At 36.6% G+C, this 16,982-nt stretch overlaps 1 protein-coding gene across 1 annotated transcript; it reads right to left on the bottom strand.

Moving 5' to 3' along the window:
- Window positions 1-764: 764 nt before the first annotated feature.
- Window positions 765-11,473, bottom strand: Rexo2 (RNA exonuclease 2). The gene is made up of 7 exons (XM_010629428.3): window positions 11,264-11,473; window positions 10,240-10,323; window positions 6,831-6,908; window positions 6,120-6,231; window positions 4,604-4,712; window positions 3,297-3,350; window positions 765-1,169 (listed from the first exon to the last, which is right to left on the bottom strand). The coding sequence occupies exons 1-7, from the start codon at window positions 11,408-11,410 to the stop codon at window positions 1,040-1,042; spliced, it is 714 nt and encodes a 237-aa protein (XP_010627730.1). The 5' UTR covers window positions 11,411-11,473; the 3' UTR covers window positions 765-1,039.
- Between the last annotated feature and the right edge of the window lie 5,509 nt (window positions 11,474-16,982).

Raw genomic sequence — 16,982 nt, 5'->3', positions numbered from 1 at the left:
GACTATTACTCAATAGGGACATAATTTGAGATTACCACATAAGGGGCCGGGGATTTAGCTCAGGGGTTCCACTGCCTGCTTCGCAAGTGTAAGGTCCTGAGTTCAATCCCCGGTACCAAAAAAAAAAAAGAGAGATTTTCACATATATCTTCAAGTCCAGTAGTTCTCAAAAAGAGGGAAGTCATATCACGGCCCTTCTAAGTTCTGATTTTTTTATCTTAAAGGAGTACTTGTCAGAATGAGATCTGTTCTATAGATGACTCTGTTGACCTCTAAGGCACCCACCTTAGTACTACAGACTACATAAACTTAGATTTAATATATTCAAAATGAAATCTCTTCTTGATTATTTACTGACCATTAGACATATAACGGCAAACTATTGGCATTCTATAAGCCTAGCAGAGTGACTGCCTTATACACACTATCTATCAATAAACTTTAGTTACTACTTACAGAATGCCAGATGGATGGCTGACTTGAATTTCTTGAAAAGTAGCCTAGTCCAGAGCTGTGAGTTTGATAACAGTCCAAATCTGCTTCTTTGAACCTAGATCAGTCTATTCTTGACTTATAAAGCAAAATAAATTCACTTCCTGTTTGACACAAGAAACTTAGTCCAAGTGCATTTTAAGAATTTAAACATTAGCCAAAACACAAGAAAAATCCATTTTCCCAATGATTCAACTACTAAAGAATAGATGGTACAAAAAAGGTTTGCATTTCAATAGAACTAGTTTTATTTGTTTATTCATTTATTATTAAACAAAAGAAATGGTCTAAAAGCAAATTTAAGTTATGTACCAAGGGATGGGCGTTACCTGGTACTTACAAAGGATCTTCAGTGTCATAATGGAAACAGTATATAGTGTTGTGTGCTTGAGTAATCTGGAAATGCAAGTTAACTAAAAGGAAAAGCTCTGCCAAGCAATCAGCATGAAAAAGGAAAAAAAATAAAACAAAACAAAACAAAACAAAAAACAAAAACCACTAGAAGTTGCTTCCAGAGAACTATGTTGTGGCAGCATGAGAACTGGCATCAACTCACAGTCTTCTCATTTTCCCCATTTTCTATAATTTTTCTCTTTTTTTCATCTGTTTTTTTCTTGAAGATGTTATTTCGGTAAAACTGAAGTTCTTTGATGCTTTCACTAATGTCATCAAGTGCCCTATAAGCAAACATACCACACTGAATAAAATGTCCAAAAATAGAGGAGATGGAATCATCTTATAAACTTTTTAAGTAACTTAAGAACAACAAGTTACTATAAATGCCACTTCTGGGCATCACCAAGAAATTTCAGTAAACAGAGGCAAGTTCTTTTTTAGAAAACTTCTGATGATTAACAAAAATTGTAAAATATAGGTTAAAACTACCTAAACTGTTTAATAAGATGGTAATGTGTGTCCTAGTATAGGGAAAGAATTCCAAAGTCAAGTAAGTTTAGGGAAAACTAAATATTTCTAAAGTTTTCTGCAAAGCATTTAATAAACTAATGTGCACTAAGAATTCTTAATAAGCTAGTGTTCAGCTTTTCTAAAACAATCAACTACATCTGTGAAGTACTTAACAGCTCATGAAATATATTTTGACAAACACTGTGCAATACTTAACATCCCTGAACAAAATACACTGATATCTGTGAGGTAACTCAGGACTCATTCATATTAATAAACATCAATCAGCTCAGGCAGTACTTAACCATAAAAGAGTATCTACTGGGGATTTAGCTCAGTGGCACTGCACCTGCCTTGAAAGCACAAGGTCCCGAGTTCAGTCCCCGGTAACAAAAAAAAAATGTGTCTACCTCTTCTCTCCTGATGCTTGTGCTATAACGCATGGCAGCCTGCCTCTATCTAACAGCCTTTCTTCTCTTCAAACATGCTATTTCTCATCTGTTGTAATCAGAGAAATCAGCTAAGATTACTGGAACAGTACGCAAGTAAATAAGCTCTGAATGATGAGCCAACAGCCTCTTACAGCAAATCAAAAACTTTAGTGCAAGAGTTTTATAGCAATTATTTCTGTGGCTAAGGTAACATCTGCTTTCTTTTAAGGTCCTGGGTATATAGTAGAGAGCTTAAGTTGTCAAAAATACAGCCTCTAGCTAAGGTATACAATTTCTTGTCATAATACTGAAGTTCAAAACAGATGTAAAAGCACAAAGTACTTTTATAATCCACAGTGCAGCAAAACTCAACCAATCCTGACATGAGACTATAGTGATTAGTTATACCATTTTGTGTGAACATCCATGTCTCACTAACATCAATGTTAAATTTTACATTGATAAATATCAATTTTACAACAAAGGGCTTCTTCAAAAACTTTTAAGGGGCATTACATAATTATAAACAATCCAAGCATACTACTACCTTTCTAAAATCTGAAAAATTCTGAAATCTAAGACATACCAAACCCCAAGGTATTCTAGAACTGAATTATCATGCTATGCTCTAGCCTAGCCATACCCAATAAAAACACACAAGAAGCTAGGCAGTCAGGATGCAAAGGCAAGAGGATTGTAGGTTCAAGACTTGCCTGACAATTCAGCAAGATCCTATCTCAAAGAAAAAAAACAGGTTGGGATATAAAAGTTCAGTGGTGAACTAAGTGCCCAGCAAGCACAAAGCTCTCAATTCAATGCCCAGTTGTGCATCAAAAAAAAAAAAAAAAATTCAGACTGCATGAGTCTAGGGACTGGTCTATCTCAAATGGTACACTGCATAGAGTATAGGCCCAGTAAAAATGAAATAAGACTATCTTTAGACATCAACTGCAAAATCTGCCATCAGGTTTTAAATTTCTAAAAAAACTCCAAAAGAAAAGCTAAATAGTGGAGGACACTTGATGCACAAGATCTCTAACTTCATTGTGTTCTTATGCCTAAGACTAAATAAACAACTTGAAAAACTAAACTGACAAAGCAAGATATCTGTATTATACAAGTGTACACAAAATGTTCTAATTTCAAGTGGCTACAAGTCTAAAATCTCTGCAGAAAGAAAATGCTGCTCCTCCCTAGAAAGATTACAGATTATGTCATCACATATGAACCAAGTTAATGTGAAAGTTCTGAAAACTGTAAGGACTACATGACCAAAAAAAAAGAACTACACAACCCTCTTCAGAATGGAATACCTTAATCCTGACCAGAATTCCTCATAATCTTAATAAAAGAAAATTATCTTTCTGCCTATTGATCTTTACCTTTCCCCTAAGAAAGAAAAGTGGAGAAGAGAGATTAATTTGTGAATTGTGTGTTTAGCAAGCACTTCGGAGGACCCGTTCTTACCTGTGAGAAGCAGCCTTCTTTGGTGCAAATTCATACTCCTCTGGATACCAGCGTCTACACACAGTAGAAATGGAACTCTCAAAGGAAAGTGTCTCAAATAATAATTACCTCCTTCAAGTAATTTATTAACAATGAAAAAGGCATTTGGGTTCTGGCGCTCAAGTTGCCTCTGCCTGCCATTCTATCTTCCACCTTTCCTCTCTTTAATGTATTCTTTTCTTTCAGCAAACTCATTGATGTACAGGATTTCTAAAAATCTAGCTCCAGCTCAATCCTCATGAGTTTCTGTCCTGAATGTCCAGCTGCCTGCTGGACATCTACACAGCTCCCCTCCCTATACACCAAATCTACTCTTCTCTTCCAACTCTGCCTATGCTACCCAAACTCCAAATGCCAGAATCACTTTGTACCTCTTTTCCTCAATTGAGCATTGGGTGTTATGCTAACTGATCCTCTCCAATATTTTATGTCCAGTCCCCTCATAAGTACCCACTTCGCTAGTTCATTTTTCTTCCTCCAAGGTGATCCAGTCTTATTTCCCTACCCCTTTTCTTACCACTTTATAAGCTGAATGATCTAATTGTATCACCCATTCTTCTAAACTTTCTCAAAGGAAATAAAACTTAACCTCATTGGCACTGTGTGCATGTGCGAGCCCTTCATAATTTAGCCTTGCTTCCTACATTTGCCAACCTCCCTCCCACTTTGCACTCCAGCATTATGAAACCATCTGTAATTTCTTGCACATGTTTTGTCTTGGCTTCCTGTTCCTACATATTCTCATTCCTCTGCCCACTCTCAGGAATGTAGTCTCCTTACTTCAATGACTGGAAAACTTTCCTTCTTTAAACTGAGAAGCTATTTCCTATGTAAAGCTTTCTGACTTCCCATCCCTCTGGCTCCAGCACAGTGAGATATTCCTTCCCTAGCTCCCTCATATTTCATACGAACATTCCCATTACGGAAGTCTTCAGAGTGTATTTTTAGTTTTTTATACCTCTGTCAACCCACCAGACTCTCAGCTGCTTAAGAGCTTTTCCTCTATATGTTCCCAGAAAATAAGCCAACGCATGGCACAAAAAGAGTGCTCTATACATTTTCTGAATTAATGAAATTTATATAGAAGGTTTTTGTTGTTTCTCCCAAATTTCACTAGTGAGGAAAAACTATCATCTTATACAAGAATAGGGAAGATACATGCCCAGTTAGTACCCTCAATTCTACAGCTCTATTCAATTATTTTCCACAAATTTTCAATTAAAACATGCTAAATAGGCAAGTTAATGGATCCTAAATAGAACCCTTACCTGCACAGTTCTTTAACAGTGCTCACATCAATTATTCTATAATGAAGATGTTTCATGAACTGGGGCATGTATTTGTCAAGAAACTTCTTATCTGCATGAACTGAATTTCCTAGAAAGACACGAAGCATACTGCATCTCTGCATTTCTAGTGGCATACAACAGGATATAAAAAGTCATAAATTGTATTTGAAATAAGAATAATTTAATCCAAACAATTTCTATAAGCATCTCTAAATTTCTAAATCAGGTTTGAGTGCGTCTGACCCGTTTCCAAATGCAGATTTCCCAGGTTCTAGTCAGTATAGCACATAATAAATTTGTAAATGGCTCTCATGGACTAAAAGATAATTCCATCATTCTATATGCTTAAAATAATGCACAAATCTATTTGTTATTTTTTAACATCACGACAGATGTGCAAACTTTCTCCCAGTGTCAAGAAATTCACACCACTAACACTTAAAATTTAACTGAATCATAAGAAGATAAAACTTTATTTGCAATCCAAATTTTTAAACAAATCATATCCATATTCATATTTCCATACAGTAATCAAAAACACTAAATTTTAAATAAGAACTTTTAAATAGATATCAGCCACACTGGCTGTGGCAAAGATTTATACAATATATGTTCTCATATGTAATGCCAAACTTTTCTTTATGAATATTTAAGGAAAGAGTTACTACATTATTTTACATATCAAATACAAATACACCTCCACAGAACATTCTTTTCCCTCTCACAATGTAATCCTTTAAAAATCCTGATAGAGGCTGGGGATTTGGCTCAGTGATTCCACAGCCTGCCTCACAAGTGCAACAACCTAAGTTTGATCCCCAATACCAAAAAAATAAGGAAACTCCTGATAGAACTGACCTTGTCTCTTTAAAAATATGTCACAGGAGTTTAAAAAAAGGGGAGGGGGATAGGGGCACAATTTTAGATTAACAGACTAATGAGACATAATAACCAAATGAAATGCATGACCTTTGACTGAATACTGGTTCAAAAACAATTAGACATTTTGGGTAAATTTGAATATGAGCTAGATAACACATATCATTAAATGATTTTAACTATTTTTAGTGCAGTAATGATACTTTTACATAAGAAAATATCCATATTCTTTAAGAGATACTTAAGTTTTTAGTAATGAAGTGTCATGATGACTGCAAATTTACTTTCAAATGTTCAAAAAAAGTAAAATAAAAATGGCACAAGGATAATAATTACTAAACCCAACCTTTCCATGCATTTGAAATTTTTCCATAATAAAGATGGGGGTAAATTTTTACTGAATCCATGCTGCCCAGATTCCATGTCAGATGCAGGCATTTTCCCAATCACTTTGTAAACTATACAAGTAAACTTAAACACAAAAGTAAGATGTATAACCCAAATCAGGATTAAGTGGAAGACATGGATGATCTTAGCTGGTCTTTCTGGAACTTCAGTCTCTTGAGCCACTACAATGGAAGACTATCTACAAGATATACATAGGATTGGATTTTACCTGCAAGTGGACAGAGCCCCGGAGGAGTCTGCTGTCGTACAAAGGACAGAAATTCATACTCTGCCTGCTGCAATGTAATTGTACTCTCCTTCACTGCCTTGGTAAGACCAGACTGCAAGAGAGAATTCCCAGCCCCCACCAGAAACACATGAAGTCAGTTTTTAAAGGTATCCAGAAATGAAATTTCACTTCTAAAATGGGCAAATATAACCACAGATAGAACAGTTTTAGAGCTCAAGTTCCAACTGAAACTGCCATCTTTACAAAAACTTTTTTCTTAAAAGAATCCAAGCCAAGTGAGTTATATTCCTCATTGTTAATAGCATTTCCACACAGTCAACGATGTATATAAAGTCCAAATATATAACCTCTGGGAAGAAACAACTATTAACAGAAGAGCAGTATTCCCCCTTCTCTAAGAGTTGATGTCTAACCTTATCCAAAAGACTGACTTGAGTAATACTTGACAATCCACAATGCGTTCGCGACAGACTGAATGTAGGAGAGAAAAAAGAGGACATTCAGGAGAAGATGATCTCGAGAGGTCCCAAAGATGCAAAGTAAACAAGCAAGCAGTTTCCCAGGCTTGCCAAGCAATCTTCCTCTAACCCTTTTTCAATACCATCCAACAATGGTATAGGATTCAGATGTGGGTGCAACAAGCTTGTTACTGATCCCCAAAGCAGCAATCTTGTTATTTGGTAATGTTACCTTCCCATGATGCTCCTTACACCAATCTGACATGCTGTCCAGCAATTCATCTGGCTGTTTTATAATCAGGTTAGGACCCTGTGGGTGGGAAAAGCCATTAGTCATAATAAAACAACAAGAATAACCTTGCTCTCAGAAGTAAAGCTTATAAACTGATTTAAGGACTAAACATACCTATCCAAGAAAATAAAAAATAAGGACACTTTTTGAACTCTCAAAGTGGTACTCATTCATTCCAGCACTGTTTATAATGGCAAAACACACATACACATACACACACACACACACACACACACACACTATTGAAAAACAAAATGCCTATTAATGGAAGACACAAATATCTACCAAAATTCAGCAAACTATAGTCCCAAGCTTTTTGTTTATTTGTTTTTAATGGTCAGAAAGCTAAGAATGACTTTTACATTTATTTATTCATGTATGTGTATGGATATGTATGTTGCTCAGGATTGCACTTAGGGTCTCATAGGTGTTAGACAAACAATCTACAACTGAGCCTGAGTTTTACATTTTTACATTATGAAAAAAAATGAACAAAGCCTAAAACACTTACTATCTTTTCCAGAAATATTTGCCAGCCCCTGATTGGGTTCATTTTGAAAAGTATCGGTATTGCCAAGTGAAAAAAGCAAATTATATAACAGTATTAGCATATATTTTATTTACACTTGTTTTTCAAAATATACATATATATATGCATAAAAATATTAAGAAAATACATTAACTTTGGGAAATAAAACAGGGCTTGAGAATAGGATAAAATACCAATAAATTACTATTCACATACTTTAGATAAAGTTACTCTAACTTGAAAGTCATTTTGTTTTGCTTTGTTTTCTTTTTTTTTTGTAGCAGGGATTGAACTAGGGTCCTTGTGCTTGCAAGGCAGGCCACCGAACTGCTGAGCTAAATCCCCGGCCCTTCATTTTGTATTTTAAAAACAAAAAACATACTAAAGAAGTTCTGGGAAAAAAATGAACCTCAAATTCTCAACTCCATTTAACAGAACATTTAACTGTGAGTCTTTTGGACAGAATCCAGCAGTAACAGAGCCTAACTAGCATATTAAAGCAAGTTTGTCCTTCTGGAAGAAAGTAGTAACAATTAAAAAACTATCCTCCTGGGCCGGGGATTTAGCTCAGCGGTTCAGTGGCCTGCCTTGCAAGCGCAAAGACCCAAGTTCAATCCCCGGTACCAAAAACAAACAAACAAACAACAACAAAAAAAAACTATCCTCCTTCCTTAATCAGGATGTTAACAGGATAAAAGAAATTGCACATATCAAATTTCTCTGACCTCTTTTCAAGAAAATTATTCTATATATCACAAGTATTATTATTACCAAGATGACAAAAACAGTTTGTAATCACTGGAAGAAATGGCTAGAATCAGTCTAAAACATGATTTAGGTCCTACAACTAAACAGGAGATTTAGTCAAACAAGAAAACTGGTATTGGCAATCTCCACAAAGAAACAAAAAGTTTGCTCTGATATTTACAAAACACAACAAAAAAGTCATATTGTTAAAAAAAAATCCTAATAATGTTGGCAGAGAGCAAACTACATTCTACATAAATCTACTCACCTATTCTGCAATATCTGGTAGTTTGATAAATTATTCAAAAAAAAATTTTCAGATCTGCTTATGCTTCTACTACATAAAACATTTTCCTCAAACCAATAAATAAGAGTAAAACTTATATTCCATACAACTGACAGCTCTGAAGTGTTTGGTTTTTTTAATAACTTTATCCTCATCTGACTTAGCCTATTTAAAAATGCTGCACTAATCTGCAGCTGTGTGAATACATACCCAAATCTTCTCCAGGGCACTTATCAACCTGCTGGTCCATTAAACCGTCAGTATTTCACATTATATCAACAGTCTAAGGAAAAACATTTCTTTGGCCAAGGGTAAGTAGGGCTGGTAAAATAAAGACACTTCTCTTCACATTTTTCCAAGTCACAAAAAAGCAACAAGCAACCAGAACAAAATCTCAGGGCCTTATTTTTATAAAGCTTAAAAGAAAAGTTGTTATGAGAAATGGTCTCATGATCCTAAAGCCATGTCCTCCACAAATGCAGCCATTCATCTATAAATGCCTTCTCATTTCTTTTGCCTACTTAAGGGAAAAAAAATCAACTATAGATTTATGAAATCTATCCATTGCCAGTAATCCATCAATACTACCATCTGGGAACTTATTTTATCAGGATTCTACTGCATAAACATTCCTACTTTGCTTCTACATGTATTTTCTTAATGACTCAAAATATCGCTGACAATATAAAGCAGTCATTCAGTGTCAGGGATTTATCTCCTACCAATGAGATGGTGGTATCAGGTGCTTAAAAAATGTTTCATGAGTGGCCAAAGTGCAATGTGTTTGTTTGTTTTGCTTAATGCTTCAGCTGAAAGTAGCATGTAAAAACTTTTACATGCATTTTCAACAAGAGAACGTTTCTGGAAATGCATCAATAGAAATTCGGTTATCTTAATATAGAAGAAACACATGTCCTAGGTGAATAGGCAGTCAGCTCTCCTTAAGCACAGGTTCGGCATTCACAGATTTAAGCAACCTTGGACTGAAAATATCTGGGAAAAACACATTTGTACAGATATTTTTTTGTCACTACTCTAAGCAACATAGCATAACAACTGCTTACATAAAATTCACATTGTATCAGGTATCATATATGATCTAGAGACAATTTAAAGTGTATGAGAGGAAAAATAAATAAAGTGTATGAGAGGATATACAAAGATTATAGGTAAACACTTGCATTGTTTTAATATAAGAACCTGAGCACCTGCATATTCGGTTCTCCTTGGAGGAGTCCTGGAACAAATCTCCTATGGATACAAGATGGCTGTATATGAAATCAAGTTAAAATCAAAGATATGACATAAAGATATAAACCTTGGTGTGAGTCATCAAACCTGATGGGATAATTATTATCACTACTGGTTAGGGGCACTTTACTAGGACAACTTAGGTTAGACTAAAATGACTTCCCTAAAAACTAGCCAGGTGGCCAAGCACAAAGCATTATCATTGTGCCCCAAGTGTCTATAAAAATAAACATCAATTGCACCTACCTTACAGTTATCGTGAAGACCGATTGAATACATGTAAAATACAACTGTGTCAGGCACACAGTAAACTCTCACTAAGTGTACATTTTTGCTATGGTCAACTGAAAAATTAACCAGGGTGTGAGACGTGTAGCTATGATTCTAGTACCAATCTCACCCTGACCTCAAATATTACTTTGGACCTTCATCTATATGGACCTCAATTATTTTTTTAAATAATGAGACTCAAAAAATCATTTTTAGATTCCAAGTGCCCTCCAAACAGTAGGATTGTATTACACGGCATCACCTACTTCAGCCAAAATGTTAAGATCAGAGTCAGTGATCAGACAGGCCATCTCAATAATCTGGTCCTTCTCAATGTCCAATCCTGTCATCTGCAATAAAAAATAAATATATAACACACAAAAAACCTCTTTTTGGCCTCTTGTGTGCAAGATTATTCAACAAGAATTCTCTGAAGCATATTCAATTTATATTCCAAAACCAGAACAGAAATGATAATAATGTTTCTTGAACAAGTACTCAAGATACAAACATGAATCTTCATTTATTCAACAAACATTTACCAATGGCTTGCACTAATACTAATCCTATCTGGCACCGATGCAAAGTCAGTAAAATTGAGACAACAATTAAGATGAGATGGATAACATCACTATATTTATCAGGTTACAAACTTCTTCCATTAACATCACTCTACTTTCATCACAATCAAAACAGAGAATAACTATTATCTTCATCTCATAGAAGATTAAAAAAATGAGAGTAGAGAAAAGGAAAAGGTCTTGGCATGAGTGTGTTAAAAGTGAAGGGATCAGAATTGGGTTCTGGTCCCAAACTCAAACTCTCACTAGCAGTGACACTGAAAGAGTTGAATCTTCTCTTAGGGCTCCACTTCCCTAGGTTAAGGAGGCTGAGTCATCTCCGGAGTCCCGTCTGGCTTGAAGTATGGTCCTTTTAGATTTTGAGGGGGAAGGGAGAAGAGCCTCTGCCCCCACCCCCACCCGCGACCCAGAACCTGACACACCGGAGCGTTAAAATAAGTCTACATTTGGGAGGAGGAGGATGGGAAGAGAGATAAACATATGGATGACTCCTCCCGTCTGAAAACAAGCCCCAGCATCCACTACAGACTCCAACACCGGGAACTCCGGCCTCCATAGTGGCCCAGCGCCGCCCGCAGCCACGCCGCGCTCACCTGCCCAGCCTGAGAGCTTGACACCCGCCGCTCTCCCTGGACAGGCTCGGCCACTCGGTCCCTCACGCGAGACCTCACTTGCCTCCCCTCACCCCGCACCGACCTCACCCACTCACCTCCAGGTCCACCCAGACCATCCGCTGAGCCATGCTCTCCCCTGCCGCCATGACTAGACCACCTTCGCGCACACCTCGTGCCCCGACCTGCCCGCGACTCCCACCCACACCCCGCAACAGCCTGGAGCCCAGAGAGCCGCCTAGCATCACCCGGCACGAGCCGCCACAGCCCTAGGATCACCGCCGGCGCGCGCGCAGGCGCAATACTCACTAAACGTCGCAAGCCCGTGGGGAGGCACAAATCGAAAACCACAGCTCCCAGCATCCCGCGCGCCGAATCGCCCTCCGAGGCCCGGTCGGGCTGCCGAAAGGGCTGGCGGGACTGCGAGTTCCGCTGCGGCGCTACTGCGCTCCCACCCCCGCCACGTGTTTTTCTGATGTTAGGGGACGCGCTTGCTTTACACAGCTGAGTTTGTTTCCTGAGTTATTTCCTGAGTTTTGATTAGTTGTAAACCGCGCAGTTGAAAAAGAATTCTTTACATCCACTGGTCGAAAAAGATTATGATTTTTTAAAAAATCTTTGCTTTTTTTCCTGCTCTTTTTTATTTAGCTGATTCCTCCCATATTTTTGTCATTTACTTGAACTGAAGAGCAACGTATTATTTTAGGCCACAAGGGCATTTCCACTATCCTTGTTCATAAATCTTTAAATGGGATCTTGTCTGAGACATTACTTAGCACGTATCAATGTTCTATAAAGGTTGCTTTTCCTTCATCATAGAGGCTTTACCCAGTTTGTTCGGGAGGGACCTGAGCTGTGTTTCACTGCAGCTGTTAGGCGTCAGTTGTAAACTTCCTAGTTCATCCATACTTAAGTTCTCAATGTTAACAACAAATCTATGCAACAGACTAAATTGAAATCAATCAAACAGCTCTGCCTTCTCTCATCTGCTTTGGTTTCGACTGATGTATCTTTAATCTTCCATGTCGGCTGCAATTTCCATCATTTACAGTAGAAATGGCTAACAGGATCATTCTGCCTTGGAGTATCAAATTTTGTGACCCTCATAAATTTGGGCTATTCAGTAGCAAATTCATGGGCAAAGGGCATCTTCTTCACAAATGTCCATCTCAGTTTTGAATTATTTTTCTGAAAGCCCCAATATCACCAGTTACTGAATTTGTGGTCCAAGGTATAGTAATTCCTACCTTCTTGAGCTGGTTTTGTGAGCAACATTGTTGCCTTATCAGAGCTTTAAGTGTAGTAAAATGTACTACTGTATTTTACCTTCTATTCCTTTGGTATATTCAACCCACCCCCTACTAGCGCAGAGAAATTTGGAAGGATCATCAAAACATGTTTTCAGAATATAGATTTTTCCAATGATGAATGTAACTGTACTTTATACCTAAAAAATACCAATAAACTCAATGAGAAAAATAGAGAGATTTTTATTGTGGACAATGTGCATACATTGTAACTGCATTGTTTAATAAGTAACATTGTTTTGCTATAGCTTTGTATTCATTTGTAGTCCACTTTATGTTTTGCGGGTTTTTGCGGGGGAGGGTTCCAGGGGTAAAATCCGGACCTTATGCTGGCTAGGCAGGCAGCGGCACCACTGAGCTAAATCCCCAGCCCTGTAGTCTACTTCATATGCATTTGTAGCCTCTATTTATTTAGTTTTTTTTCTTAGTTTTAAACTTGATTCATAAAAAGATATCGGTTATCAACAGGGTTTTTTATTGTCCTCCTAAAGTATTGTTTCTTTAACTTTTCAAAGAATACCTTTTGTTTTCCATGTTACTGTTGAAACATTGAATAGTTTCATTGTAAATTACATCTTCAGTGGTGAAAATGTATTGAAAAGTTTACATCCTGCATATTCATAATCTTAATTTTTAAATAATGGATAAAATTATGTGTGGACTTTTTGGAAACTGCCATTTATGTTCAGATATACTAATGTACTTTAGTTATAACAATAACAAAATTTAAATAAATACCCTTATAAAGATATTTGCACTTTTTTGTTATAATGTGTAATATCATTTGATTACTAATAAAGATTAATGTCCCAAAATACAATAATGTATGCATCCAACTCACAAATCCAAATCATGTATGTAAAAGGGAGGTCAGACACAAGAATAACGGGCCCCAGAATCTGAATAGGAGGGCCTTCAGACTGAGCTAAATCCTTAGCCCTTTTTGTTTGAGACAGGGTCTCACCATGTCCCTAAATTGACAAGGCTGAGCTCAAACTTGGGATCCTCCTGCCTCATCCTTCCAAAGTATTGCTGCTTTCTTACCAGTGACTTACCCAACCTACTTTATTCTTCCCATTTCCTGATCAAAGATGACTGTGATGATTCACAAGTGATCCCCACAACCCTAGTGCCTCAAGATAACAGATTTAGAATCATTCCAACTCCTTTAAAAATTCCTTACTTCCTCATAGGGGAAGCCCCTGGTAATTGTTACAGCAAGTTCATAAACCTAACATTGTTATAATTGCATTGCCTGGGAGGTTTATCCATCTCTGTATCTGTTTTATCACTGTTCTAAGATAGATATTATAGATTTTTATACTTTTTTAAGACTAGTATTGAGTAATAATTCTAGTTAGTAGTGACCACAGTAATGAAGCTATCTTAATACCTGTAGAGTGTTCTATAGTTAATAAAATATTTTAAATAAGCAGCATGTACCCTATGAATAGTTACTTGATAATTTCTATTCCTGTTTTGTGGAACTTCATCTTAAACATGTTGACATCCATATTTACTGATAACTGACAACTGCTGTTAAACGTTCACCAATGGTCTAGAAAGGAATAAAGAATGATACATCTTTTGCCTTTTATCCTACACAGTGTAAATTTATAAGGTAAATGTAGCAACAAAAGTTGTAATTATCAAATTGCACCTTGTATAAAAGGGGCACTGAAAGTTTTTATGAAACTTGAGCTGTGTTTTATCTCATTTTGGTTCCACAAACACTCACTGCTGCTATAATTTGGATCTGGAGAGTCTCCCAAAGGCCTATGTGGTAAAGGTTAGGTCCCCTCCTTGGCACTACTGGGAAAAGGTAGAAAATGTCAGAGGAGTGGCCTAGTAGGAGGTCTTCCAGTCATGATGAGGGTGGAGGGCTCTTGAAGAGGACAGTAGGACTCCAACTCCTTTTCTCTGTGCTCTTTCATCTCAGGCATCTTCACCTTGAGGTGAGAAGCGTCACTCTGCTATGCACTTCCCATCTGGTATGTGGCCTCACCACAGGCTCAAAAGCAATGGTTCTACCCAGTTATGGACTGAAACCTCCCAGATTATTAGTCAAACCTTCTCTCAGCCAGGCATAGGTGTACACCGATATTCCCAGCACTTGAAGGCTGAGGCAGGAGGTTCACTGAGTTCTAGGCCAGCCTGAGCTACATAGTGAGTTCAGTCTCGGCCAGCCTGAACTACACAATAAGATTCTGACCCCCCCAAAAAACCCTTCCTTCTTTATAAGCTGAATATCTCATATATTTTGTTACTATATAGAAAGCTGATTAACATAAATGCCAAGTAAAAAAATACACTTATTAAGATGATATTCATTTATCAGATACTACAAGTATTCAAGATAAGTCTTAATTTATAAAAATAAGGTACTTCATTTTGCATTTTGAGTTATTTCTTTTATAAATAAGGCAACAGCTTCATTTTTCTTGTACACTATGTTGTACAATAGATAAATGGAATAAATAGGATACATTTTTACCTTCACTAGCAGGAACTGAGCCACACTCTTGTTACTCAGGCAAAGAAATATTAGTGAAATTTATAAATATTATACTTCTTGCTATTATTTGTTTTTTAAAGTATAATGTATACGAACATTAAAATAAAGCAAAGTAACACAACATATAAAAATATAATTCCACGAATTTACTGAGGTGTATTCTTTACCAGATTGATAAACATGTATCAAATAAGCACAACTCAAAACTAATGTTATATTGTTAAGGGGGAAAAGTACCACATGAGAGAAAAGTGGGGGGAAATGAAAATATATTTGCATAATGAAATATTGGAAGAACACTTAAATAAGAAAATGATTATTTACTGGTAGTTGGTGAGGAATGCCCCAGAAGAGAGAGCTGGAGTGAGTAAAAGACTTCTTAACAGCACTGAGAAAGGTAGAAGCAGGAGGATTGCAAATCCCACCTAGACAATTTAGCAAGCCCCTTGTCTCAAATCCAAAGTAAAAAAAATGCTATGAGCTGGGCGTGGTGACATTTGCCTGTAATTCCAGCACTTGGGAAGCTGAGGCGGGAGGACAGACTTGAGTTTGGGGTCTGCATGGCCTACATAGTGAGTTCTGGCCAGCCTGGAATAGAGACCCAAAAAGCTGGTGATGTAGTGGTGGAGAGCCCCGGGTTCAATTCTAGTGTTGCAAAAGAAAGATTTCTTAACACCTATCTTTTAACATAGTTTTGATTTTTGAATCATGTGGATGTATTCATTATTCAAAGGAATAAAAAGCAATGCAAAAATATTTTGGAATAGTCTAGCAATTATCTTTACATGTTAAACATCAATATTAACATAAATAATGAGTCTATCCAATTTGGCTTTTCATTTATTGGGAATAAAATCTATAACTACAATTGCTGCATATGTAGCTTCATCCCTTCACCTTTTCTATTATAACTTTCAGCGAGGAAAATGCTAAAATTACACAAACCAAACAATTCATTTAAGCACAAAATATAAGAGTGTTTAATCATAGTTTAAAGCAATTTTGTGTACCATTTTATACTATCACACATAAATAAAATAAGAATATAAGTTATATTAGCTTTTCCTCACTGTGACCAACATACCTGCCATACAAAGCTCAAAAGAGAAAGAGGAAATGTTTATTTTGGTTCACATTTTCTGAGGTGTCAGTCGATGGTCAGCTGACTGCAAGGCAGACCCATTATGGTAGAAAGACAAGGCAGAGAAAAACTGCTCAATTCATGGCAGCCAGGAAGCAGAGAGCAGTGAAAGAGTCATGAGGAAAGGTTTGGGAACCAGATATAGCCCCCCAGGTCCATGTCCCATAACTACCCAGGCACATCTGCAAGTTTTCTAATCTACTTGTCTCTCAAGTTAATCAATTGAAAAATCAGGATTAACCAACATGAAAATTAAAAATTTGATCTTGGAAGTATTTGACCAGATATGAATTGGATTCCACTCGTATGTAATCTTGGGAGTGTTACCAATTTTCTCTTTGATAAAATAGCTGTAAGTGGCTAAATAGATGGTAGTTATTAGAAAAAAAGTTCAAATCTATATTTTAGTTTACCAAAACCAAGCCAAGTTAGATACACAATTAAAATTTTGTCAACCAATCATACTTTCCCTTTTGAAATGTGAAATTTTAAAATTTTATTTATTACAGAAAATAGTATAATGAAGGTTGCTGTTGTTGTACAATGTGATATTTTATTATACATAGCGTTTGTGGCCAGAACATGTAAAATTCTTTTAGCTATTTTGAAGGACAATTATTTATTATACTTACCATACTATGCAATAGATCACCAAAATTTATTCCTCCTAATTGAAATTTTGTAGCCTTTGATCACTATCTCCCCTTTCCTTGTCTATTACCCACCCCCTGGCCTCTGGTAACCACTACTCTCTACTTCTATGGATTCAAACTTTTTGAGATAAGAAAGAATGATATTTTAAAAGAACGATATTATTGACAGTCTGAAACCAAGAGACTATGATGAAGTTCTGG

This window comes from Fukomys damarensis, unplaced genomic scaffold (genome assembly GCF_012274545.1).
Source record: "Fukomys damarensis isolate Sample0158 unplaced genomic scaffold, DMR_v1.0_HiC HiC_scaffold_16, whole genome shotgun sequence".
NCBI classification, from domain to species: Eukaryota; Metazoa; Chordata; class Mammalia; order Rodentia; family Bathyergidae; genus Fukomys; species Fukomys damarensis.
The sequence above is the reverse complement of the archived record's forward strand: the minus strand, read 5'-3'. Positions and strand labels throughout refer to the sequence as shown.

Excerpts from the sequence above, each read along its gene's own strand:
- Rexo2 (XM_010629428.3), bottom strand. The coding sequence starts at position 11,410 with ATGCTAGGCGGCTCTCTGGGCTCCAGGCTGTTGCGGGGTGTGGGTGGG. Across the intron at positions 6,909-10,239 it reads ATCTTAACATTTTGGCTGAA|GGTCCTAACCTGATTATAAA; the intron begins GTAGGTGATGCC and ends TCCCACCCACAG. Across the intron at positions 3,351-4,603 it reads ACTGTTAAAGAACTGTGCAG|ACGCTGGTATCCAGAGGAGT; the intron begins GTAAGGGTTCTA and ends TACTGTGTGTAG.